General features: G+C 30.8%; 4 protein-coding genes and 2 non-coding genes across 7 annotated transcripts; all 6 read left to right on the top strand.

The window, feature by feature from the left end:
* The first annotated feature begins 5,556 nt into the window (after positions 1-5,556).
* Positions 5,557-7,491, top strand: LOC121175050 (uncharacterized). Its single transcript, XM_041016441.1, has 4 exons — positions 5,557-6,312; positions 6,447-6,515; positions 6,587-6,727; positions 7,069-7,491. The coding sequence occupies exons 1-4, from the start codon at positions 6,285-6,287 to the stop codon at positions 7,146-7,148; spliced, it is 318 nt and encodes a 105-aa protein (XP_040872375.1). The 5' UTR covers positions 5,557-6,284; the 3' UTR covers positions 7,149-7,491.
* MIR171H (microRNA MIR171h) lies at positions 5,977-6,127 on the top strand. The gene has a single exon (NR_048816.1). It is a non-coding gene; the product is annotated as a microRNA MIR171h (primary transcript).
* Positions 6,297-6,398, top strand: MIR171S (microRNA MIR171s). The gene has a single exon (NR_126687.1). It is a non-coding gene; the product is annotated as a microRNA MIR171s (primary transcript).
* Positions 7,492-14,886: 7,395 nt separating the features above from the next.
* On the top strand, positions 14,887-20,215 carry LOC100818273 (U-box domain-containing protein 43). 2 transcript variants are annotated; one of them, XM_006581599.4, is made up of 5 exons: positions 14,887-15,114; positions 15,477-16,962; positions 17,080-17,383; positions 17,966-18,456; positions 18,859-20,215. In XM_006581599.4, exons 2-5 carry the CDS (start codon positions 15,730-15,732, stop codon positions 19,852-19,854), a joined length of 3,024 nt encoding a protein of 1,007 aa, XP_006581662.1. In that variant the 5' UTR covers positions 14,887-15,114; positions 15,477-15,729; the 3' UTR covers positions 19,855-20,215. The 2 variants fall into 2 exon arrangements, with proteins under 2 accessions (XP_006581662.1, XP_040872374.1); XM_041016440.1 differs by having other exon boundaries at positions 14,887-15,969; positions 16,144-16,962.
* Positions 20,216-22,676: 2,461 nt separating this feature from the next.
* LOC100305623 (uncharacterized) lies at positions 22,677-26,432 on the top strand. The gene is made up of 8 exons (NM_001251184.2): positions 22,677-22,753; positions 23,095-23,176; positions 23,301-23,368; positions 23,455-23,552; positions 23,752-23,888; positions 23,986-24,053; positions 25,865-25,928; positions 26,179-26,432. Exons 1-8 carry the CDS (start codon positions 22,743-22,745, stop codon positions 26,194-26,196), a joined length of 546 nt encoding a protein of 181 aa, NP_001238113.1. The 5' UTR covers positions 22,677-22,742; the 3' UTR covers positions 26,197-26,432.
* Positions 26,433-27,178: 746 nt separating this feature from the next.
* LOC100500537 (cytochrome b5 family protein) lies at positions 27,179-27,858 on the top strand. The gene has a single exon (NM_001248840.3). It carries the CDS (start codon positions 27,259-27,261, stop codon positions 27,622-27,624), a length of 366 nt encoding a protein of 121 aa, NP_001235769.1. The 5' UTR covers positions 27,179-27,258; the 3' UTR covers positions 27,625-27,858.
* The last annotated feature ends 15 nt before the right edge of the window (positions 27,859-27,873 follow it).

Genomic DNA, 27,873 nt, shown 5'->3' with positions numbered 1-27,873 from the left:
GGTGGAGTGGATTCTCCGGCCATCTGGTTATCTCAAATGTAACGTGGTTTTTGATATGGAGAAGAAGATGGGTATGGGTATAAGTTTTCGTAAAGAAAAGGGTGCTTTTCGCGAATGGTCAGATGTATTGCTCATCAATTTATAAAGGAAATAATATGAGTGCGTTTTTGTCAAAAATAAATAAATAAACTAACGTGATAACAAGAGATAGAGATAGTATTATTCACTTTTATATTAAAAAATATGAATGGAATCTTCAATTCTAAGCCATCAACTCTCTGTTAGAGATATTGATTAATAGTGTTACTAACATAGTTAATTTAAATAATTATTTTTGCAACTAATTATATAAGAGCTTCTTAACATTAGTTATATAAAACTCAATATAATCATGTAAAAATTGATTTGTTTATTTCAGTATTATCTAAAATAATATTCAATTTTTTTCTCTTTTTTTTTTCATCTCTATACATTGAATTCTATCATGGTATCATAGTAATATCATTTCCTCTCCGTTGTCTCTATTGATTGATCTTTCCATTCAGTACTATCGTCGTCCTCTGTCATGAGTCATCAATTCTGGCCAACACCTATCATCGTTCAATCTTTATTCATCTTCTCCTCCTATTTTCCTTTTCAATTTTTGATTACATTTTCCTAAAATTTATGCAAAACACAAAACTTTAACATTTTTCCTTTCCTTTGATTTTCTGGTCAATCTGAGTTGTGATTCGTGAAACCACCACCACTAATCAATTTCTTTGCACATTCGCACCAAAACCCTTAAACATTTGTCAACATCGCCGCGCGGCAATTTTCAGCCACTGTGCTCCGTCGCGACAATGATTTTCAATTGTCGTTCTACGTATGCAACAAAACTCCTTTGTCTTTTTTTGTCTTAGCTACCCTGAGGCAATTTTTGACCATTATGAGCTGTCTTCCTCTGCCATGAGTGGCGATTTTCGGCGAGGAAGCATATGAAACTGTTGTCTCAGGCTTGATGTCAGATTTGATGCCCTTGAGTTTGGTAGATCTCAAGGTTCTCTCCATGTCTAGCATTGCTCGGTTTTGCCTACAAGGTGTTTGATAAAATGTTTCTGAATATTTTGAAGATATATTGACTATTGTTTAAAGTCTTGCATTATTTAAGAAAGATTCACACCAATTGTTTAGTGATTTTTCTTTTCATTGTTTCATTGATATTTGACCTGACTTATTGTTTTTAGCCTTTTAGGCTTATTTTGATGATTGTAGCTTCTACCATGTGTGATGATTAAACACTACTCCTTTGTTTGCTTTTGTTCATGGTGATTAAGTACTCTTTTAGCTTTTTCCATTAATGGTTAAGCCTTGGTTGCTTTTATCTTGAGTGGTTAAGCTTTGATGATTTGAGCTTCTGCTATATGGTCTTGTTGTTGTCTTTGCTTAGTGGTTAAGCTTTGATTTGCTTATTTTGGCCTTTAATGCTTACTTTTGACTCTTGGAAGGAGATTGAGAAGACCCACATTGACCGAAAATTTTTAGGAACTATACACCATAGTCGCACCTATATTTTGATTTGTCTCTATATTTTTATTTTTGTCAATGTATTTCTAGCATATTTAGCTATATTTCAGATTTTAGACTTTATTTCTTTTTCCTTTACTTAATTTTATTGTATTTTGATATTATTTTTTTGTATTATTCATTTCAAGCAAGTATTGTAAACACCTCATCCTGAACATGGCGTTTGAATAAATAATTAAGACTAAAGTGAATAACCATTAACCAATGCCAAACACCATTCACCGTTCTAACAATACCTTTCCCCGCCACCTTTGGAGCAAAACAAGTGTCTCTCTCGTCCACATATGCAAATTGGCGAAAGAACAACCTCGTGCATAAGATATAACTATGGCCACTAAGATGCTTGTTTCGGACAAAAACATGTTGGATAACAATTAAAGTTTGTCTCCGTTCACCGTAGGAACATATTTTAATTAACTTACGTTGAGGAAAATTCTACCATCGAAGACAATTATTACGGGTACTTAGGATTTATTAAGGTAAGATTTATTAAAGAAATTGAATTTTTTTTTAATAAATATTTTTTCATATATATATGGACTTGAAGATTGAATCCTTGAATTAGTAATTAAGAGATTTCACTTAAAAATATCCGTATAAATCTATAATGCTTGGGCAACTTGTATTTCAAGCTTTGCTCCATAACCCCATCACTGCAAGATTATAAAATTGAGCGCTTCAGTTCTTTCCTGTCGCCTGTATAATAAACACTTTCTCGAAATTAAGGAAGGGGAGAGGTTTTTGAAGAGATTCGATGAGAATATTCTTATTACTTGATGAAGGAATTTGACGTGCTAAATTGTACAGTAGTACTAGTATCATATTATTTTAATTTTCCAGAATCTAGAGGGCCCTTTGATACATATGATTTAATAAATGACCATTAAGATTAAATATCTTTTCCTAGAGTTCAATCTGTAAGGAGATAAAAGGAGAGGTGATCTGAATTACCTTCTTGCTTACTTAAAAGAGCTTATGTTAAATTTTAAATGCAGTAGTTTATATGTCCCGTCCCTTGTTTTATCAAAGCAACCAAAACCTTCACAATTGATTAATGGCCAATTTGTTTTGTGTGTTTTAAATCACTAAAAAGATATTTTGATGTTTATTATATTTGTTAGCATATAGCATTTTTAAAAATTATATCTTTATTGCACAGCAAGATGGAATTTTGCCAAAAATGCTAAATCCCTCCTTCAACTTTTTGTCGTTTCTGTGGTTGATGTTTTCCTTTTTTTTTTTTTGAAGCGTGGTTGATGTTTTCCTATCATGTGAAGTTTAATTAGTTACTCCTTAATTTTACGCGGTTTGTTTAGGGACACCTTTAAATTTCATATATATAATATTTAAAATGTGTTCTAATTATTTTGTTTTATTTTTAAATTATTTTTTCCATCAATAGAGATAAGAGAAAGTTGGCTAAATTATAATTTTAATCTCCAATAATTTTAAATTCATAATTTTGTTTCTTCTAATATGAATTAACATGACTTGCTACGTTAATATTATTTTTTATGTATCAGTGAAAGATATTAATTTTTTTATTTAAAATTTATAATTAAAAAATATTTAATAAATAAATATTTTAAATTTTATTTCATATCCTTTTTTATGTTTTTATTTTGAAAATTTTACATATTTTATTTTTATTTACCAATTTATAATTAAATTTCATAAGTTAATATGTAAATTATTTATGTAATTTTTTTAATTGATTTTAATATTCACATTATTTTTATTCTAATTATTTACATATAATTAAAAAGATTTTTATATTAAATATCTTAAATTTGTAAGTGTTGATAATTTGAAAAAAAACAATAACTTTTAAATAATAATATATAACAAATAATATTAATATAATTAACTAAACAAAAAAGTGTCCTAATAATTTATTTATTTATTTATAAATAAATGGTTATGAATTCAATTATTATTAAGACATTTTTTTTATTTTTTACTTCATTTAATCTTTTTTCACATAGATGATCAATTGATGAAAGGATAAAAAATATTTATTATTTTAAAATAGAATGATTAAATATCTTAATTTAAAAATAAAAAAGAATTAAAATTATGGATTTAAAATTATGAAAAGACTAATATTATAATTTAGCCTAAAAAGTTAGCCCAAAATTTAAGGACGTATATATCGTTACAAAATAATTGTTTTAACACGTGACTTATAAGATTTTCTCCTTTTGAAAGATACAGATTTCTAAAAAAAAAATGCAATGTCCAAATAATTAACAATGTTTTTTTTTTCTGATAAAAAAAACATTGTTAATTTTTACTAGAACTATATGAATCAAAATCTTTGCACTCTGTGGAGTTCCGGGACTTGTGTCTCTAGCTTGCAACCGCTATGCTTTAATTGGTTCGAATCCAAAGCAACGGAAGGTTTGGAACTTTATGAAAGTCAACTCTAAATTGGTAAGATTCTAAAATTCCTTCTCTTTTTTACTTATAGGTTGTAGAATAAATCACTATCGAATGGATTGAGAAATAAGCTATATCATCGTCTACTTCCTTGAAAGAGTACGTAACCAAATCATTGCTTTTGCCAACAATGGGTCGATGCATGTGTTTGAGGTCCCGGTGACCCCAAAGGATTATTGAGTAAATTATCCTTTTATTTTTATTTTTGTTTATACTAACCTTTTTTTATATTTGAAAATATTATACTAACGCTTTTTTAATTTTAATGTTTAGAAATATTATATTGGCATTTCCTTATATATTATACTATCTTTCCTACAAGAAAGGTTACTGTCAGATTAAAAAAAAATACTCATATAATTTCACAAAACTTTAAAGATAGTTAATGTAATTTATTCATAATTATTTTACCATATCTAGATTATGAGTCTTCCTAATCCTAGCCACTAAAGTCTTGTATTGGCAAACATGCCTTCACATAAGGATCTTGTTCGGTGAGGGGCACCTTGCCAAGTTAGTGGTGTTGCTAAAAAAAATAATCCTAAAATTACTATTTAATTTTTCCACCCTTGGACTCTGAAATAGAGCTCTTGACCAAAATAGATCCTCTCTGACATTGGTGCTTCTACAACCAGAAAAATCAAAAGAAAAGAGGGAGAACAGAGAAATGAAGAGAGATAATGAAAAAGAAAAAAAAAAGTTATAGAGAGAGAATGATGGACGAGTTGCGTGGAAAAGAATTCAAGTTTACACTCAATCTAAGTCAACTTGGCTTATTTGGATAGGCTAAAAAGTGAATCAATCTAATTTAATTCAGTTTTTAGTGAGTTAATTAAGAAATAGCCATAACGACCCGTAGTTGGTGGATTTTTTTGGGTTGGTGGCTTATCTAAAATAAAAAGAATGGTAGAAAATTGTTGAAAAATAAAAAAGTGAAAAGGTTAAATAATATAGTAATTTAGTATAAGTTTTGAAATTCCAAATATAAAATAATTCCAAATTCCAAACAAGTATAAAATTAAAAAAAAAATCCTAATTCGTGACTGTGAGCCAACATGTCTCACCATGAATTTAACTTAATTGAAGTGCAGATTAAGCATGCGTTTGGGTTACGGTTGGAAATAAAAAATGTAACCAGAGTGTTTTTAAAAGCAACAAGGATGTTACTTCTACATTTATGTTTAAGAAAGTGTGTTTTTCACGTGGAACAGATTTCTAATGCCTATTCAAACATGCTCTAAGTAATTCGAGTTAAATTAATTAACTTCGAGCGGGCTAATTTTTACCTACTCAATATGAGTTGAACTTGTGGTGAAGGGGGTTGAATCAATGGTGGCTCACTTTTACCAGTGAAAAGCTATATTATAGATTTATAGCTATTTCTTTCTTCTCCTTAAAAAAAAGGTCTATTATAGCTTTTGGAATAAGGGAATCGCCACTACCTTAGCAATTTTGCACCTTGACATCACTTTTATAGTAGTTTCACGTGCTACAACTAAAGAATTAGTCCTCCATTAAGCAGAGTTGATAAACATTAATTGATGGGTTCGATAGTGGACCTAGTGAATCTTGATCATGATAAGTGTTCTAGATGCTTAACCATTAAATGTTTTTTCACTTGTGGTCGCGGACGTCCTTGATGAGTGTCTAAAGAAGTCATATATCATAAAACAATGATAAATGGACATTTAATTTATTTTTAAACATCTAATCAATACTTATCATTTTTAATTTTTTTTTTCTATCCCATCATATAACTTATAATATTATTTTTTTTTTATCTTTTTTCTCTTTTTCACTGTATGTGGTATAGCATATTGGACGTCCATAAATTATTTTCCTATACGATACTGACACAGTAGTACAGTGCTTTAGTTAGTTCTATTTATAGGAGGTAGAGCTTGCCATTCTTTTCCTCAACATAGAACCTTTGCCTTACCTGAGTGGCCATATTATATACAAATGGCTTCTGCAAAAGTAGACACGGCGTGATATTGGTACGGCTCATCTTAATTCAACCACTATATCAACGATTGAGACGAGCCGAATCAATATCACTCTTGTTTGCTTCATTGCATATATATATATACTAGCAGCTTTTTCTTTAGAAACCAAACTATGCCTTGTTGTTTGTGCTTTTTTTTCACTATGAATGAAAGAAGTTCCATGAATCCCTTACATGACATGTTGGAGTCTCACATGCAGTTTTATTTTATAGGAAGAAGAGCTTACTATAGTTACATTATCTGCTTAGCACTGAAGAATAGAAACCTCAGAAAATGGATTCTGCGGAAGTGGACTGGCGTGGTATTGCTTCTGTTCATCTTTGCATATGAATTTAATCACATCCTCTTAAATAAGACGAGCCGAATCAATACCACTCTAGTACACTTCACTGCATATATGGCTGTTCTTCCTAAGTCAAACTATGCTGATTTCAGAAATAATGAAAGGAAAAGTGGAACTCCATTATATTGCTCTTATTCATGCACGAAACAAATTAACCACAGGTATCCATCCTCCTTAATGGTGTGTAGTTCCTCTCTCTCTCTCTCTCTTTTAATTATTTATTTTTATACAGATCACATGTATTTTCCACATGAGATTCGAGCCAAAATGATCATTATGTCGGCAAAGCTCTCTCTAATACATCTGTGTCTCAGATTCAAGACTATTGGTTTAATTGAAACAACTTTGTGTCAGCTGATGCATAAGCTTGGTGGTAACGTAGCAGTTCTCTTTTCATTAAATTGTTGTAATACTATTTAATTACACCTTTGATTCGTTTGGCTAGCCTGAACTTATAGGAAGAGGCCTCCAGCTAGAAATCATCACCAGAAGTGTTGTTTTTTGACAAAGATAGAGACAAGCAGTGATGGAATTCGTTTTGCCCCAGAAGTTTATTGCACATGCCTGTATCCCTTTTTATTTATTTAATTATATATAAAAAATTATCCTTTGTCCTATGCTTTTTATCCCTTCTAACGTCTTTTTGCATTATAAGAAAGAGGGTGTTCAAATTTCTTATACTTTGCGTTGTTACCTATTTAATACTAATTGCAGGAAACAAATTAACTATGCTACGACAGCATGCAAGAACAAAGGGAATAAAGTCTTCTGTTCTGGGACATGTTCATCAATGAGGACAAGACCAGAATCTTCATCTAATTAAGTATATACCAGTTGTTCGTTCATTCTGAGTTCGAATTCACGTAGTAGTGAAGTTGAATTTTTCGTGGTATATTCCCTAAACTTCCAGATCTATGGCGATATATTTCATTAATGGACCGATGCACTATTAAGCCGTGAAACTAAATCAACTGATACAGTATGAATGTATGATATAACAGCCAATGTATTGGCATTTCCAAAGCAGCCGAGTGCTAATGTACTTTAATTTTAATTATCAACTCAATGTAAGCCATTGTAGTTTTTCTCTTGAGATCGAGTACTTTAATTATATATGAATTATGAGATTATGAATAATTTATGGAATCTTGATCCTTATGTATGGTAATAAAAAGTTTCCATGCAACATATATAGGTGCAAGTACATCCCATATAACATATCCTTCATCGATCGTACCTTCAGAAAAGTTGATGATTTTCTTTTGGAATGATTACAATTTGGAAAATTACCAATTTCACTTAATTAGGCCGTTTAAATGATTTATTTTTTTAGGCAAAAATAACTATTATTGATAGTAACAACCTGATCAACACACCAGTTTGGATGAGTTATATGTTAGTTTCAACCTTTTAATAAACGGATTGCAATTACGATTTTAGTTGCAACCTCAAAGTTTTTTGGGTTATCACAGCAGCAAAATTGTTCATAATAATGGCTGTATCAATAGCAATTGTACATAATTGCCTCCAATATCAAAGAGTGCAACAAAACTGTAACCATGATTTTGTCCACATTGTCAAGGTTTTTTGGTTTACCGCAACTACAATGCGTTAATAATTGTAGTCGCTAAATTTGTATGCAATTTCAGATAATAATAAGGATTGCAACAAAATCACAACTATCAGCCTTAATTTAAAATTAACACTTAGGATCAGTTTGTTTCAGATTAAAAAAGGAGAGATTCCGATATAAAATAATCTAATAATTATTTTTTTGAGATTAAAAAAAACCAGAAACTAATTTATGTTTGTAATTATAAAAACCAGTTTTTTAAAAGAAACATTTAATTTTATAAGAAGCTTTTCAAAATAGCTTCTAATTTTAATCAAATTTTAAACTTTGTTTCAGCTTCTAATTATTTTGAAAAACTAAAAACAAATACATGACACATTAAAATGAAGTGATTTTTTTTTAAAAAAGAAAAAGCTATATCAAATGGATTACACTACGCACTTATGAAGCATTTACTCCAAATCAAAAAGTTGAACTGAGATATTTAGAAAGGTTAACTGGTAATATTTGAGTTCTATAGTTTGAAAGAGTCATATGACTGTTTCACATTACCTGTACTTTTCTCTACCAAATCCATTTAAAATATACCGTGATTCAAGGCATCCCACTTCTTTATAAGCTTTCAAATTATATTATCAAATGATGTCTAGCTAATTGATTGATTTAAGAACGGCAAGTTCCATGGACAGAATATAGCCCTAAATAAATTTTATGAAGAGAACTAGATTTGTCCGCTATTAAAAAATTAAAAAGACAAATTAGTTAGCCATATTACGACTATTGATACTGACTTATAGATTAAAACCTCAATAGATTCTTTAGGAATACAGTAGCCGCCTTGGTTAAAAAATTTATTAGTCCACATGTATATATTCAAATCCCCACTTTTTTTTTATGCCAAAGTAGATCTTTGTACTCTGTTCCTGTCAAAGAAATTTTCTCAAATCAGCTAGTGACTCCACTATAGTTGTTATTAAAAGCTAAGTCCGCTATATATAGATCGAGCTACCATGAGACCATCATAATTGTAATTAAAAAACTAAAGCTTTCTATCTTCATAATTAAGGTCAATCTATCTTCTTTTAGACTACATATATATATGTTTTCATAGGAATCACAGGATAAAATAACTTGAGAGAAGTTCCTAGTATTCTGCTATGTTGTCTCTATGCTTCTTCCATCCAACTTTTTTATATCCAATTAATCGACCAAATTGTTGATTTAATCTTTATTCGTCAACTAATGGAGGATTAGATGGCAAGGACAATTGGAATGTCCATGTCTCTTAGGGCAGCTCCTTCTGTATGATCACACACTTCCAAATAGGATTATTGAATTTTTTTTTTTTTGAGATTACAAATATTTAGATAATTTCACTTAAATTGAATAAAATTATTATGAAATATAAATTTTTTTCTTCAATTATTTAATATAATTGTCCATTGAAGTTTAAACTCAATATTACTAATCAAATTATAACAACACATGCCAATTATTGTGATAAAAACTCTTGTAGGATAGTGGAGAAGGAATACCAAAAATCCCAAGTGTGTCCAAATAAGTAAAAAAAATTATTTTTAGAAAAAGAGCTTCTGATTACGGGTAAGAAAGAAACTTACAAAGATTTGTGATAGGGTATGAATTTTTTGTGATAATATAATTGGGGATAAAAGAGTGATCTAGATCAAATCTCAAGAATTAAGATTTAATGATTATAACTTGGTATTTTAGTCTCATTCACTATGTTAGATTTTTTAATATATAGTGTTAATTATTCAGCTAGCGTTTTAAACAAAAACGTTATATATATATATATATATATATATATATATATATATATATATATATATATATATATATATATATCGCGGGTTTTTTAGAAAAGGGATGTAATTTAATGATTATATACCGCGCTTATTTCAAACACCGCTGTATATGCTTTTTTAAAAAAATAAAAAAGTATGCCCTACTTATTTAATAAAAAGGTAATTAAATTTGAAAATCAAAATATTAATCACAAACACTTTATTAATATTAATCATTTTTCTTTTTTTTATTACATCATATCATTGTTACCATACTTAAACTTCTTCCGCTTTCTCACTTTAAATTTCTTGCCTATAAAAAAAATTTGTTGAAAAAAGTTAACATTTTATATGATTTCAATTCCTCGAGACATATCCTTGGTTAAAATAAAATCATTTCCCTTTATAAATACCAAATTCTTTGCAAAAGCCAAACCATTAAAATAATTTATCAATCATATCTATATATGAATAGCCTACCAAATAGACAGCTAACAACTGAGACACGTAAAGCAATTGTAGATTCATGTGGTGATCAATGAGATGCTTCAAAAAATTTCATTGATACAGAAATTTCTATAATTCGGAATCCTATTCGCCTTCGAGTTTAAATAAGGGTTTTCACTCATTTCTTATTCAAATAATGAAATTCACATGCATTGAATTCAGGTGTTCAAAAGTATCATTAAAGTTCTTAATTAATCTCAATTATTTAATTAGTCCGCATTAATTACCTGTTTATGATGTGTCTCATGATCGTAAATGTCAACCGAATGAGACCCCAAAGGCAGCACTTTCTAGTCCAAGCTAGTCCCACTGTTGAAAATGATTACAAAGTAATTTAGCGGAAAATTATATGATCAAGATGCAGCGAATTCTACATGATTTTATGAAAAGTAAGGGCAAAGTAACAGTAGCTGTGACTGGGACGTGGGAAGATTCATTATAATTAAGCATTTTTGTCAGTTTCAATTCAACTAGTTACGATACGAATCAAGAAGTAGCTAATCTACTGCTCATTACAGGTGCTAGAACTTTATTATTTTAGCTTCAATATAGAAGGTGCATGATCTAATGTTTGTTAGTTAATTTATCTCATTTTGTTTAATTACACAAACTAGTTGCATCATTTTCATCTTTTATTTACCAGCAACCTAAAGTTGAGCCGAATTGCTTGGATATAATTGAACATCATGTTCGCATGGGTTGATTTATTTCTTGGAAAACAACTATTGAAAATTATTTAAAATATTCTCTAAATTTTAAACTCAGGGATATGGTTACCTATTGATTATACTACTTCCATATTTTTAAGTGTCATTTAAGGTCGTCGTAGTACAAGTATATCCCTCGTGCATTGCATGATAAAATTAAATTAAAATATAAAATATTTTATATTATATAATTTTAAATTTAATACGGAAGATATTATTATAAAAGAAATCTAATAAAACCGAGGATAAAACAATAATTATAATGAGAAAATAACATATATTAACTATAAGTTAAAATATGAAAGTATTAGTAATTATAATACAATTAATAAATTTTATGCTTATAATTAATTAGTTTAGAATAAATATTCCATACCATGTTTTAATATGAACATTTAAAATTAAAGTAATTTTTTTACACAAGAATTAAAGTAATTAAAAATATGTAAGATTGTATGTTTAATTTCTTTTAATTTATGCACCGAATACACAAAATAAAAAAGTATATGTTAATTTTACCTGAATATTAAAAAAAATTCTGTTTATCGTGCACGTACGTGTTTATATATATGTTATTGTTTTTTTTTACACATATCAATTTGTGTTTAAATATTTTTTATAAGAATTTTGTATGGACAGTATGAAATATAATAAAACTTATAATATTGTATTGTAATAAATAATTTTAGATAAAGTATTGCTTAGCCTTTTTGTTTGGTAATGCATTGTGCACCCAGCATAATTGATAGTACATCTAAGAATATAATAAAATTTTATTTTTATCTTTTTGTAATACTGATATGGATTAACGAATATGTATTGGACTTACGAATTCGTCAATCCGTATAAGGTTTAAACAATTTTTTTTATTTTTTTTTCAAAAATATGTTTTACGAATTAATTTAAAATTAATGACTCATGCATGAATCAAACTTGTGATTTTCGCGTTATTAGTAAAACACTCTAATAAACTAAACTAATAGATCAATTATGTTAAAAAATAATTAATGTCGTTATATAATACTAAAATTTTTAATATATATTTAATACACATGTAAATTTAGATAATAAATTTTGTGATAATTAATTTTGATTCAATAATTAATTTGTTTACATATATAAATTATAAATAAAAATCGTAAGTTTCATAAAATTTATTTATGTAAACAAATTAATTATTAGATCAAAATTAATTGTCACAAAATGTTAATTATTAATTTTATTTACGAAAAATATAGTAGTTATTACTAAGATTAGATTAGATGGCTAAAATTAAGATTAAATTGGTGAAACAATTAATTTTCAATATTGTTATATTATATTTGTCTAACCTTTTAAAAAAATTGAAACAAATATTTAAAAGATATTGAATTTGTTACTTATGAAAATATTGAAATCATAATTAAAAATAATTTAAATTTTTTAGTTACAATAAATATTTAAGCAAAAAATTTTACTAATTAAAATTTGTTAAAAAAATATTGAAGCATAATTTTTAATTGTATAATAAATCTATTAGTTATAAAAATTATGAAACCAAAATTTTTAATTTAAAATAGGATAAGATTTTTAGTTTAAGATAATGATTGAAATCAAATTTAAAAACATATCAAATTTGTTAGTTATAAGAAATATGGAAACCAAAATTTAAAATATGATAAGATTATTAACTTAAGGTAATGATTGAAATTAAATTTAAAAATATATTTGGTTTTGTAGTTATAAAAAATATTGAAACCAAAATTTAAAATTTAAAATATGACAAGATTGTTAGTTTAAGATAATAATTAAAATCAAATTTAAAAATATATTAAATTTTTTAGTTACGATAAATATGGAAACCAAAATTTAAAATATAATAAGATTGTTAGTTTAAGGTAATGATTGAAATTAAATTTAAAAATATATTTGATTTTGTAGTTATAAAAAATATTGAAACCAAAATTTAAAATATGATGAGATTATTAGTTTAAGATAATGATTGAAATCAAATTAAAAAATATATTAAATTTGGTATTTATAAAAAATATTGAAACCAAAATTTAAGATTTAAAATTTATTTATTAATCCATATGTTTTTTTTTGAATTTTTTATTCATTTAATATGTTTGCAAAATTTGATAATCAAACAAATTTGATATTTAATTGAATGATGTATTTAGACGTTTATTATAATAATTAAAAGTTAAATAAATATGATATTTAATTGAATGATGTATTTAGATGTTTTTTTTATAGCAATTGATAATTAAATAAATTTAATATTTTTTTATATTTGTATATACTTATTAAACCTATCATTTCTATTTATAATTTATATATGTAAACAAATTAATTATTATATAAAAAATAATCATCACAAAATTTATTATGTAAATTTACATATACATTAAATATAAATTAGAAATTTTAGTGTTATATATAGTGATACTATTTATTTATAACATAATGTATCTATTAGCTTAGTTGGTTTGAGTATTTTATTAATAATACAGGTGACAGAAGTTTGATCATTTCTTGGACCATTAATTTTAAATTAAATCTTAAATTATATTTAAAAATAAATAAATAAATCCTATGGACCACTTACGGATTGACAATTCTTAGGCTCAATACAGATTGACAATCCGTATGATCATACGAATTACTGATTCGTGTGTGCTCCTAACAATGTATGTATACCATCGAAGACTAAATATGCTTTCAAACCGTCCTTAACGGAAGCAAGTTACACTGAGTGACACAAATTTTGCAAAAAAAGGCGCTGCAGAAATAAAAAATTGCTGCTGCTATTTATAATTGTAAATACCATAAGGGTATTTTTGTCATTTTGGAAAATTGCTGGGTGCCCCGGGCAATTCCCAAATTACTAACTCCCACTGAAAGCCTTTCCTTAATTACTTTGATTTTCTTCCCCTTGTTTGGATTTGTGCGTATCTTAGAAGCCCAACTTCTTTAACATATTACGATAAATTTGTTCCATAACCAATTTATATCTTTCCTTAATCATGAAAGAATTTTCCAAACTATTATTGTGTTGTGTTACTATGGTTGGATTGAAGCTTCTCCACACTTAAACGACACTAACCCAACCCATTCTTCGTAATATCATTGCATTTTGATCGTGGTGTTAGTGTGTCACATATATAAGTTCATTCTAATTCCTATTGCGTTAATTTCTGTGTCCAAATCCTGGTTTCATTTTTGCATGAAAATGATGGTGAGATGGAATACACAACTTATTGATTGAAATTTATATAATTTTATTGATTTCACTTTTTATCTGATAAATTTCACTCTTGATTTTTTTTTTGTTTATAAAATTTTAACTAATAACATAGATTGAATTAAAAACCCACGAGTATATCAAAAAGATAGTATGCCATCATTTATTTTTTTACCAAATGGAAAAATTCATAAAAATGGTAGTATTTAAATATATTAATTTGTGATTAATTGAGAGGGTAAAATCTTTTAAAGCAGAGAAAAAGAATTATATATGATCAATATAATTTTTTTTACACATTCATCCATTTAGAATCCATACCCATTATATATAATTAATTTATTAATTTTTTAAAATAATTTATAATGGAAGATATACACATTAAACTTTACACTACTTACGTGTTAAACTCTACTATTATTAAATTACTACCCGAAAGAAAATAAAAGGGGCTTACTTTTACCGTTGCAATTGGCGCCACTTTCACGGAAGGCAGTGTGGCAAGCTGTAACGTAATCTCCACTGCAGTTCCAAGTCGAACAGTATACGGTATACTGTCTCTTCTCACCAACCAGACACCACATCTTTGGTCAACAGGTTCTGTAATATGACGTGGCAACAGCTGATAGGTTTGTCGTATAGTGCAATAATACGGAGAGTAATTCGTAACTTGTAATAAGCGCTGTGCAACTAGTCAACCAAAACCAAGTCAAGGAGGACACGACTCAAAACACACGCACTTAATTAACATAACTGTTTCAACTCTCTCTACTTCAATTTTCCTTTCTCTTCTCACAACACGTTTCTTAGACATGATTAATGAATACAATCTTATATGATCGCACCCCCATTATTCTTTTATCCAATTTTTCTCTTATTTGTTTCTCCTTTTTTATTTTTCAACTAATTTTTCGGGGAATTCTGCCAAACTGGAAGTCTCAGGTTTGTTCCTGTATTTTCTCTTGTATCTGAAGAAATGAGTTGTAGCTTACATCATGTATATTATATTATATTGAATTTGAAGTTATTGAGTTCACGTGTTAGAGGAAAAAAAACATATGTTCAGTTGCTTTGTTGAGTCTTTGGTTTCGTTGTTCAATACAATGCCAAGAGAAAACCCTATTCTTTTCTTTTTCAGTTCATGTTTCTTAATTAACTTACATTTTCTCCGCATACAAACACAAAACCGTTACTGAGTTTCATGCTTTGCTTTGTATGACCATTGACCATTATTTTATTTTTTTGTTATGGTCAATATTATTTTCTTGTTTTTGGACTTACTATTATGAGTTCTGTTCATTCAGCTCACCCTGCACAGCCTCTTGTCTCAATTGAGCATATTTCTCCGCTCACCAAAGTGTGTTTCACTCACACAAGGGTCCAGGCAGTTGCAAAATTGAGCTTAGGATCTGAATCATTTAATCAGATGAAAATTTATGTAATTATGTTTATGTTGTGATACTCGTGTAAGAAGAATTAGTTAGGTATTCTTTGTTAATTTCACCACTATTGTGGTCTGCGAGTTTTTTGATTTTTGGACAAACCCGAGGGAATGAAATGGCGAACGAATTAGTAGCTCGTGCCTCACATGCCCCAACATCTGAGTTACTTTCCCGGACCATCTTTGCTGTATTTGACACTATCAAAGCAGCCAATGAGGTTGTGATTCACAAGGAAAATTTAAAGAGATTCTCTGTTCACTTGAAGAATGTCTCACTCATATTGAAGTCTTTATCGAAGCAAGACATACACAATTCCGCGAGCTTGGAAAATGCTATGAATGGTCTCTACCGAGAGGTTGGTGTTGCTAAGCAGCTTTTTGTTGAGTGCAACAATAGAAGTAAGGTTTATCTTTTAATCAATTCCAGAAAGATCGTTACACACTTGAATTGTTGTACCAAGGATATCGGTCGTGCAGTAAGCCTCATCCCTTTGGCCTCTTTAGACATTAACTCTGATTTAAATCAACAGATAAGTGAGTTATGCAAGAAAATGTTGGATGCTGAGTATCAAACAGCTGCAGCAGATGAGGAAATTTTGAAGAAAATTGAGACAGCGATACAAGAGGGAAATGTTGATCGGTCGTATGCGAATCAGTTGCTAACCTGCATTGCAGATGCTATAGGGGTCCCCTTGGAGCATGGTGCATTGAAGAGAGAATTTGAAGAGCTGAAAAATGAAATGGAAAATGCCAAGTCAAGGGTAGATGTGGCAGAAGCTCTACATATGAAGCAGATTATTGCAGTGCTTGGAAAGGCTGATTTTATAACTTCAGCACAAGAGAAGGAAACTAGGTATTTTGAGAAGAGAAACTCCTTGGGAGAGAGACCATTGATGCCTCTTCAGTCTTTTTACTGCCCAATCTCTCTCGCTATTATGGCGGACCCTGTGGAGACTTCTTCCGGGAAGACATTTGAGAGAAGGGAAATAGAGAAATGGTTTGCTGAAGGAAACACTCTCTGTCCCTTGACCAGGTTGCCTCTAGATACTAAAATCCTAAGGCCAAATAAAACTCTTAAGCAGTCTATTCAAGAGTGGAAGGACAGGAACACAATGATTACCATTTCTGCCATCAAATCCGAACTTGAAACAAATGATGAAGAGGGAGTGGTTCAATCCTTAGAAAAGCTACAGAAGCTTTGCTTAGAAAGAGAGGTTCACCGAGAATGGTTAAAAATGGAGAATTACATTACTGTTCTTATTGGACTTCTTAGTTCTAAAAATCGTGAAATAAGGAAGCATGTTCTACTCATCCTGTGTATGCTTGCAATGGATAATGCAGACAACAAGGTACCTCATAAATCCTTCTCATTATTAACTATACACATTTTTAGATAGTTCCATGTAAACCTGAAGATAACAATATTGATTTTGCAAAAAAAAGATAGTGATACTTCTTTCTGGCAGGAAGATATTGCTAAAGTGGATAATGCACTTGGATTGATTGTTCGCTCACTTTCACGTCAAGCTGAGGAACGCAAGCTGGCATTGGTGTTGCTGTTGGAGTTATCTAAATGTAAAATGGTGTGCAGTCTCATAGGAAGCATTCAAGGAAGCATACTTCTCCTGGTATCAATGATAAATAGTGATGATGTTGAAGCAGCCAAACATGCACATGAGCTGCTGGTGAAACTCTCTGTTCTTGATCAGAATGTTATAGAGATGGCAAAGGCAAATTATCTTAAGCCTTTACTGCTGAAACTTTCTACAGGTATTCCATAAATGAGACACGCCCCATATACTTGTAGTTGACATTGATCTCCATACAGATCTGTGAAGTAGGATATAAGTACAACATATTCACATACTTGTGCAAGAATTATGAATTCACCCATCTTTATTATGGAATTATATATGGGTTAATTGCTTGTGTTTACAGACAAAACTTTTTAAAATTGACAATAGCTACAAAATATAACAGAAGATTTCTATTGGTTTTTTGTTCTGCTTCCTTTCTTAATGTGTATAAATTATCACCTATCTATTATAAAAAAAATAATTAAATGTCTTGACTGCAGAAATGTGCATCTGTAAACTGCACATATACGTACAGAACAATGAAGAGAAGACACAACTTAACAAAGCCAACGAAGTAAAGGTGGAAATATTATGAATGTTTAACCTTTTGATAAAACTTTGATACTGAAATCAAACTATAAAACATGGAATTTATTCCTAAAATGAACAAAATTTGAATTTTCAATAAAAGGGAGCCTTTCTGAAATATGAGTCTGACATGCATCCATATGTACTCACAGCTCACTGATTGTCAATTCTTATTTCCTTGATGTAGGATCAGAAAATATGAAAATAGTTATGACTGAAACTTTGTCCAAAATTACATTAACCGACCAGAACAAATTGTCCTTGGTCAAAGATGGGGCATTGCAACCTCTTGTTCAGCTGCTCTTAAATGATGATTTGGAAATCAAGAAAGTGGCTGTCAAAGCTCTACTACAGTTCTCAAGCTTGCCAGAGAATGGCCTCCAGATGATCAAGGAAGGTGTTGCTCCACCACTGTTGGAACTGCTATACTGTCACAGTTTACAGTCACCTACTCTTCTTGAACAGGTTGTTGCCACAATAATGCATCTTGCTATGTCAACAACTTACCAACATGCTGAACCAGAACAGGTTTCATTGCTAGATTCTGAGGAAGACATATATAAATTCTTCTCTTTAATTTCTTTGACGGAACCTGAGATACAAAATAAGATTCTCAGAGCTTTCCAGGCATTGTGCCAATCTTTCTATGGCCTCCGCATCAGAAAGAGGTTGAGACAGGTATGCACTTTTTTTGAATTCCCAAAATTTAAAGCAATTAATGTGGCATGATTAGGAAAATAGAGGGGAAAACAAGTAGAAAAAAATTAGAGCAGAATGAGTTAGGAAAATTTTTAGTCCTTCTTGAGTACATAAAAAATTCCGTTGTACTGCATTTCACATAGTAACTATGCTCATATTTTCACATAAGGTTTAGCAATTCGTACTACCTAAATTTTCAAGTCTAAGATGTATAAATATAATTAGAATTATTCTATTACATTCTTTGTCATACTCTCTACAGTTCTTATATCAAACTCTGAACAGATAATTTCTAGAACCTCAAAAAACAACAATAATAGTTGTATAATAATCATTATCATACAATGTATACAAGTGATTTCATAGTTATATTTATTGCAGATATCAGCAGCTAAAGTTTTGGTCCACTTGTTGGAGCTTAATACCCAACCAGTGCAGGTCAATTCCTTGAAGCTTTTCTATTGCTTGACAGAAGACGGTGATGATGGCAACATCTCATCACATATAACTGAAAGATTCATCAAAGTCTTGCTTACCATCATTGAGGCCTCTGATGACGCTGAAGCGATGGTTACTGCTATGGGTATCATCTCTAAACTACCACAGGAGTCTCACATGACTCAGTGGCTTCTAGATTCTGGGGCACTTAAAACTATTTTGACTTGTCTTACCGACCAACATAAGCATGTCTCACACAAAAAACAAGTCATAGAGAATTCTGTTCAAGCTCTTTGTCGTTTTACTGTCTCAACAAATTTGGAGTGGCAGAAGAGAGTGGCATTAGAAGGCATAATCCCAGTGCTGGTGCAGTTGCTGCATTCCGGAACACCCTTTACAAAACAAAATGCAGCCATTTCAATCAAGCAGTTTTCAGAAAGTTCATATCGCTTGAGCGAGCCAATAAAGAAGCCTAGCATTTTCAAATGCTGCCTTGTAGCCAAAGAAACTGGTTGTCCAGCACACTTAGGCACCTGCTCAGTTGAGTCTTCATTCTGCATTTTGCAAGCTAATGCCTTGGAGCCCCTTGTGCGCATGCTTGCAGATCAAGATGATGGAACGCGTGAAGCTTCCTTAAATGCACTGCTAACTTTGGTTGATAGTGAAGCACCACAGAGTGGAAGTAAGGTACTTGCAAATTCAAATGCTATTGCACCAATGATACAACTATCGAGTGTTCCAATTCCGAGGTTGCAGGAAAGAATTCTAATAGCTTTAGAAAGAATTTTTCAACTAGATGATGTGAGAAATAAGTACAAAGTTGTGGCCACGATGCACTTGGTAGAAATAACTCAGGGGAAAGATAGTCGAATGAGAAGTCTTGCTGCCAAGTGCCTTGCTCAATTGGGTGAACTTAATAAACAGTCCTCTTATTTTTAGAAACGGTCTCACAATTGTTTGGTTACTTGCACAAGAATTAAATAAACAGAAATTCTACACAAGCTAAATTCCTGTTTCAAGGTTTATTTTTTTCCCTTTCTCTACTATATTTGTTGTCCTGATATGTCCGAGTCATATAAGAACTGAACTTATTGCTCCCTTTCTACTGTTGTAAAGAAATATTGAATTAGATTGAAGAGAATATATCTGAAAGGCTTTCATAGTTACACTTACAGCACAGCACAGCACGTCAGCACCATCATTGTTCCGAAAATATTGCATTCAGTGCAATACTGTAAATACTTTCATCACAATTGGCAGCATTTCCTAACTTTATGCAAATGAAGAATACATTTCCTGACTTTTCCATTATTGACCCCAGTTCCATGGTCAGATGATGAAAGGTTGAGAACGATTAAAGATATGATGTTACACACGTATGGTAATTTTTTTTTTTTAAATAAATCCATATCAATATTCATCAAAAAACAAAATTATATCATGTTTCATATCAGTTGAGAGAGAGAATCAAGTTAGATATGTGTATATGGAGGAAAGGTCGAATCCAGTTTTGTTCTTAAAAATTCTATAGGAAAATTGTAAAGAACCGAGAAGCTGAGAACACTACTTTTCTCCTTACAAGCTTGTAGGAAGAGAAAAAATTGAGATAAAAAAAAAGAATACTTAAGAAATTAAATTAACAATAATGATAAATGTATGTTATCTCTAAAAGAGAAAATTAAAGGATATTAATAATTAACAAAAGTTAATAAAAAAATATAGATAGATAAAAATAAATAAAAAATACTTTAGAGAAGAATGATAGAAAATCCCAAAAAGGTTAAACAAATTAAAACTAAAAAATAAAAAAAAAATGATACACATTTAAAAACGGATAAAGAAAACAAAGTATTAGACAAAAAGTATAAAAAAGAACAAGGTATTTAAAGAAAATACAATTAGCTCAAGAGTAATTAATAGCAAGTGTAAATTGTGAAATCTATACTAATAAAATAGAACATACTCATTTTTTGTGTACACAAATTTTTGACTATTTTATCCTTCAACTACTTTTAAAAACCACCATCCATCCCCACAATCAGAAGTAGTTCCTATACAATAGCCTTTTAACAATAGCAGTAATTCACAAACTACATTTAACTCATCTTTTTTAAGACAAGAAGTGTCTATTTTTTAACTTGCAAAAAATAAAAATTATCCATGCACCTCTATTTTAAGTAGAAAAATATGTATTATGTAGGAAAGATAATTCTATCCAGATTCTATGAGTATTCGTAAAATTATCTATAAATGAATAGGTAGATACTCAATCAGCAGGAATGAGTTTGAGACCATCAATCGCAAATTTTGATATGAACGGGTGCGAGCATAAATACTATAGTGCACAACTTATTTGCATTTATTACATATATAATAATTTAATTAAAATATTATATATATATATATATATAATATTATATATATAATTATATGTTTTTTAATTATTAAATTAAGAATCTAATGTATATACATTGATGATATAAAATAATTTTACACTGTCATCTAATTGTATATATCATGATTTAAATTACTTTAAAATAATTATTTTAAAAGTTAACAAAATTATTATATATAATAAATTATGATTGAATGACTTTATAAAACTTTTACATTGTTGGTAATCCTTTTTTCTTAAATTAATTACTAAAACATAGTATTGATTATTAAAGTTTAAGAATCAGTTTTTGCAGTTTATTGTTGGGTTTAATCAAATTTAACAATTAAAATGTTGATGGTTAAGAATGATTATGTTTTCTAATATTCAGTTATGACTTATATTTGAATGATTGAAGTTATGTTTGAATAATTTAACAATGAGTTTTTAATTTAGTTGTAAGAAAATTTAATTAATGTTTTTATTGATTTATTAACTTTATATTTAAGTAAAGTGTGAATAAAAAATATTGGTATGAATATATAGGTATTCAATAAATATAAGAATTAAAAAGGTTATTTACACTATAGAGAACAATTACTATAATACCCTACTTAGACTCAAACCCTATCCCTTCCAATTCATAATCTTGGCTATTGTTGCCTGTCTTTTTGAAATGGACTTTTCAAAATATAATGAAAAAGTCAAGAAAGCAATAACCAGAGTGTTTTGGAAGTACGTTCCCTTAATATTAGGAATGATGCTAGGTGCACTCAGCATTATTGTTGGTGCACCCAACATTTTAAGTCAATGGGTGAAAATGCCCTTCACTCAAGTTGATCCCTATGACTCATATGGATCAACTTGATCCGTATGTGTAATTTTAACTTACGGATCAACTTGATCCGTATAGATCTTACGGATTAACTCACGCACACCTAGCAAAATGCAACAAAATGGTGTACCTTAAATGTCAACAATGACGAAACAACCACCGCAATAATCACCACCGACCCGTAACACTTTTACCTCAACCCAAGCAGCAACTCTCTCAACAATGAAAAACCAACACGAACCAACAACAGAGGGACAAAGCGAATAAAAAAACAATGGAGGCGTAAGAGAAAAAATAACACTGCAACCAACTTTAAAAGGAAGAAGACACCAGGGGCATTTAGGGAATTAAAAAAATTGCTGGGTGCACAAGCAATAATGCTGGTGCACCTAGGATCACCCTAATATTAGGTCTTAAGCCCGTAAAGGCTTTCTACGGACCAAAAACCCTAAAAGGCTTATTATGTCTTGATAATGATTGGGCCTGAGCGTGAATGGTCCAAATACAGAAACACCAGTGCGAGAAGCGCGGTTGCGTTTGCATCTCCTCTCTCTCTCTCTCTCCAATTTCCCTGTCACAAACACAGATTCACTTCGAAACTGAACGCTGCAGCAGAAGATGTTCAAAAAGTACGCTCACTCGCTCTACAAAATATATCTGCAAAATTACACTCCGTAGTTTCTGATGTCATTCAACACTTGTTTCTATTCTTTTTCTCGTTCTAGTTTCTTCATATTGTTACTTTTCCGGGTTTTTTTTAGCAATTGCACCATTGATGGTGGTGATGCTGCCACAAACCCTAAAACATTTAATGAATTTTGTATCGGAAACCCCAATGCTCTCTTTTTCTTGCATCCCCTTTTCCCCCAACCACTCGATAATTCCATGAACATATATGTGCTGCATCATTATAATTTTTTTTATTTTTCAATATTTATCTTTAGATTTACATGTCAACTTTTATTTCCAGATTTTCTGGCGAAGATGTGTCTGCACAGAACCAAGTGAAGGCATCTGTTCAACGAAAAATACGACAAAGTATTGCTGAAGAGGTGATGTCACATTTGGGGTTTGCCCTTTGATTTGAAATTTTAACCTTAAATAACAACTTTGGTTCTTGCTACTCATTGGTTTTTTGTTGTCTGTGATACTAACCTCACTTACTCTCCACTGCAGTATCCGGGCCTTGAACCTGTTTTGGATGATATACTTCCCAAGAAGTCCCCTCTTATAGTTGCTAAATGGTTTGATTGTGTGGTTCTTTTTGCCTGCATTTTGCTGTGTCATATCTTCTATTGTTGCTAACTGTTGTTTTTCCCTGTTCTTGTAGTCAGAACCATCTCAATCTGGTTCTTGTGAACAACGTGCCTTTGTTTTTCAGTGTCCGTGATGGACCATACATGCCCACCTTGCGACTTCTCCATCAATGTAAAGTTTACAGTTCTTGCATATTTTGCCAGTTTTTAAGGCCTATTTTGAATGCATAGTGCATACCTTTCATATGATGCATAATAAAGTAATGTAGGATGCAGCTGACTTTGGGTCCAACCCATATGATGAAAAGGATATTGAAATGCGTTATATGGAAAATTTATTGTTGCTTAATTAATTTTTTTTTCTTTTGTAGATCCAAATATAATGAAAAAGTTACAAGTTGACCGTGGTGCAATTAGATTTGTCTTGGCGGGTGCGAACATAATGTGTCCCGGTCTTACATCTCCTGGGGGTGTTTTGGATGAGGATGTAGGGGCAGAATGCCCTGTGGTACTGTCATTATATTCTTCTTAAATGATTATAATGCACAAATTTTCTAGTGACTTTATATTAACTTTCATCTCATCATGTATTTATCTGATTTCAGGCCATCATGGCTGAAGGTAAACAGCATGCTCTTGCTATTGGCTTTACAAAAATGTCTGCAAAAGACATGTAAGAAACTTGTATTATCTCATCTTTTTTATTGGGCAGGAATGTTGAATGAAATAAATATGAATTGTCACTAATAAACAGAGACTCTGTCAGATACTCCCTCTTTTATTATTTTATTCTCTTCCTAACATTCATAAACATGCAAGTAGGGGTATGGTTGGGTTGGGTTGGGTTGGATTGACTGGAAAATGAGACCAAACTGATTAAAAAGCTTTAGTTTGGGTCAATTTTTACTTGGCAAAATTTTAAGGACAAACCAAACCAACTCAATCAAACTCAGCTTGGTTCATGTATGATCATGGGGTTGACATATTTTAATATATTTTAAAATAAATATTGTAACAATAAAAATTAGGAAAGAAATAAGATCTGCAGATTGCAGCATACAACAAAGTCACCCCTCAGCACAATACCCTCATCTGCTGTTGACCAACACCAACAAGCATCCCACGTTGCTGCTCCCCTTGCACTGCCATCAAGTGTGTCATACAACCAAAACTACTCACCTTTTAGATGCACCTGATCGCAAGCCTGAGACCGGTGCATCTCAAGTTCCTCACACTCAGCACCAGCCAGCTTGTAACCTTACAAAACAACTCAGCAATGCTGCTCTCTGCTTTTAATAGCAGCCATGCATTCCAACATACTACACAAACCCCTGCTGCTACTACCTCCATAGCTCCCCATGACCCCATCAAGTCACCAACACCTGCTCATCCAAATGAACCACTCACTATCAATGTGATGTGAGATTTGAGCTATGAAGATTGCTAGGTGACTCTGGTCTTTGTTTGCATGTTACACAACTCTCCCATTAATGATCTTGGGGTGGAATATTAAGACATGAAGTTTGTAGCGTGTAACTATGAAAGAACTGGTATCATAACAGTGAGAAAGAATAATTTTTTTTTTTTATTTAATGAAACTAAGGGGGTGTTATTTCGCGTCATGTTCTTTCATTCCCAGGAATGAGGGTAGAAATACATATTCTCATGTTTGTTAGAAGGTTATAAAAATATATTCCCTGGTATGTTGTATTGCATTAAAGTTACATCTTCACATTTCAAGCAGATTCTCTATTCCCATGAGGTGGGGGTGGGTATCTCACGTGGGAATGAAAGTTATTTTCTACAATAATTACCTATTTTCACTACATTCTACTATATTTCTTTTTTAACTTTCACTTTTTCAATTTTTTAATTAAATACATTTTAAATTTTTCTAAAATTTCTAAATTCCAACCAAACATGTCTATGGGAATGACTTTCTTAGGCTTAATATTCCCGGGAATCACATTTCTGGGAACGCAAATAGTGTGAAACATGCTCCCCAAGGAGAGGCCCCTAGGAAGCAATAGATTTCAGATATTTGGACTCTCAAGAGGTCTGAATCCACTCCTTACTCTGTTTTCTCAATCACAAAAGTCCCTTTAAACCATGTAGAGTAATTCCTGTTTGTAGGCAGCTACTGCTCTACAATTTATAATCGAAACCCAGCACCCTTAATGTGCCTAATTCTGCAGGAACATCCCCCTTCTTTCTAACATAAACTTGCTTGATCATGGGTCTGCTATCAAATAGCACCAGCTCAACTGAAAATTCAACGATGTACCTTGAAGGCTTAAATCTGGAACATTGCTTTACTGCCAATAATATCAATGTTGCTTGCATCAATGCCATAGCATTTGGTTTTTATTAAAGAATTTAAACTTAATGCTGATGTGGAAATAAAGAGAACTTATGATTTGCATAGTTTAACTTTCCTTGGTTGATTCTTTTACTCAAGAAGTTTAAATATTTTTGTGGTTTCAGAAAAGCAATCAATAAGGGAATTGGGGTTGATAACTTGCATTATCTCAATGATGGTCTTTGGAAGGTATGATTGATATATGCCTTCCTTCTTGTTTGTATAACTATTAAGAAATAAGTATACATAGTGCTCATATTTTTTTCTTTGATGTAGTACCTAGAATAAATACCATAACTTTTACTTTTCTCTTTCTTTTGTTGATATGATGATAGCACTTTTTGGTTTTGAACATTGAAGACCAATTCCACCCTGTGCTTCATAATATGTTTTCTTCTGATTTCTAATATATTGTCATTTTTGCTATACTACATTGTAGATGGAGAAACTTGATTAAAGATGTTGCGGAAGCTTCAATGCTTTGATTGATGAATTCCTGTGTTTCTGGACCTTGAGCCAGATCTTAGGGATCATATGCGAACTTGTGGATTTGTTTCGTTATACCATGTAAACAGTAAAGAAATGAATTTTGTTGCTTAGAATGCTCTCTTTTAGTAATTATGTAGATTTCATGTAACATGGAATACACTCTGCGTGTTGACAAATACGAAGTTTTGCTTATTTTTGGACTCCAATTGAATGTTGAAACCATGCACGGATGTTTATTTAAACTTGATTATGCCATTCGATCTTTTTTCATACCACAGAATTGTATCTAGACCTTAAAACACTCTGCGTGCTTGATTGGAGGGAAAATTGGCTGTTGAAAGAATTTGTTTATTAGGAATATTTTTCACTCATTTTCTTCTAAATATGTTTATCGTTTTGATAAATATGAAAATATTCAGAATTGATTCTTGTTAAATTTTCATTGGGCTTACCTACATGGCTCGGTCTAGAAAAAACACCATCATCTTCCATGGTTGTTCAAGAGTGAAGAAACAGTCTTATCATCCTACACTTTTGATAGTCCGATAAGTAGGTTTAAATATACTTTATTTTCCCTAAGTTTATTAATTTCTTCGGTCCCTCTTTTTATAAGCTACATACCAGGGCTCCAAAATATTTGTCATATTCACAAACGAGCCTTGCGTTATAATGTCGTTTGATCTATTACTTACGTGGATTGAATTAAAATTACATGCCATCAAGGATGTGTTTAGTTAAGGAAAAGTGTAGAGAAATTATATATATATATATATTACATCTTTTTAAAAATAACAGCAACAAATTAAACCTACCAAATAAATTATATGAATAAAATACTAATTAAAACCTTTTTGTTCTACAGTGTGTAGTTTTGTAGGGATCTTGGTGGTTGGAAGTCAACTGTTTGTTTGGTCAATGACATCAAATTAGAGGACCACAAATCCACAATTATCGCCAATTTTGTTGTTACCATTCCATTGGGTGCACGCTCTTCCCAAAACCCTAGATTCCCTCCAAACAGAAAGCTACGATGCCAACCCTCACCAATTTCTACTCCATCAAAGATTTATCCCAGCACACTACCAAAGACGATTGCTGGATCCTCGTTGATGGAAAGGTATACGACGTGACACAGTATTTGGATGATCATCCCGGTGGAGATGATGTAATCCTCGCCGCAACCGGGAAAGACGCAACAGAAGAATTTGAAGATGCTGGCCACAGCAAAAGTGCTAGAGAACATATGGAGCAGTATTGTATTGGTGAGCTTGACACATCTTCTCCAATTTCCACCAAAGAAAAGTTCATACAACTCACTAAGCAATATTGGGTTGTTCCGGCAACCGTCGTCGGTATCTCGGTGGTAGTAGCTTTCTTATACTTACGTAAGAAGTAGCACTACACAAGTCTGCAATTCAATTTTTTTGTCATTGTTACAACAAACTTTGTATTGCTATGAAGGATAATTTGGCTTATTTCAAAACAGTAATGATTGATTATATGCATGATATTACATTGGAGGTTTGATAATTAAAAAAAGGTCTTTAGGATCACATTTGTGTACTGTGTTTTCTCTTATTGTTTGTCTAGGATCTTGACAAAGTATAAATAAAAACTGAAAACTGGCTGCAATTACTATTGAAGT

The sequence above is a fragment of the Glycine max genome, chromosome 6, assembly GCF_000004515.6.
Source record: "Glycine max cultivar Williams 82 chromosome 6, Glycine_max_v4.0, whole genome shotgun sequence".
NCBI classification, from domain to species: Eukaryota; Viridiplantae; Streptophyta; class Magnoliopsida; order Fabales; family Fabaceae; genus Glycine; species Glycine max.
This window is presented reverse-complemented; position numbering and strand designations above follow the sequence as displayed.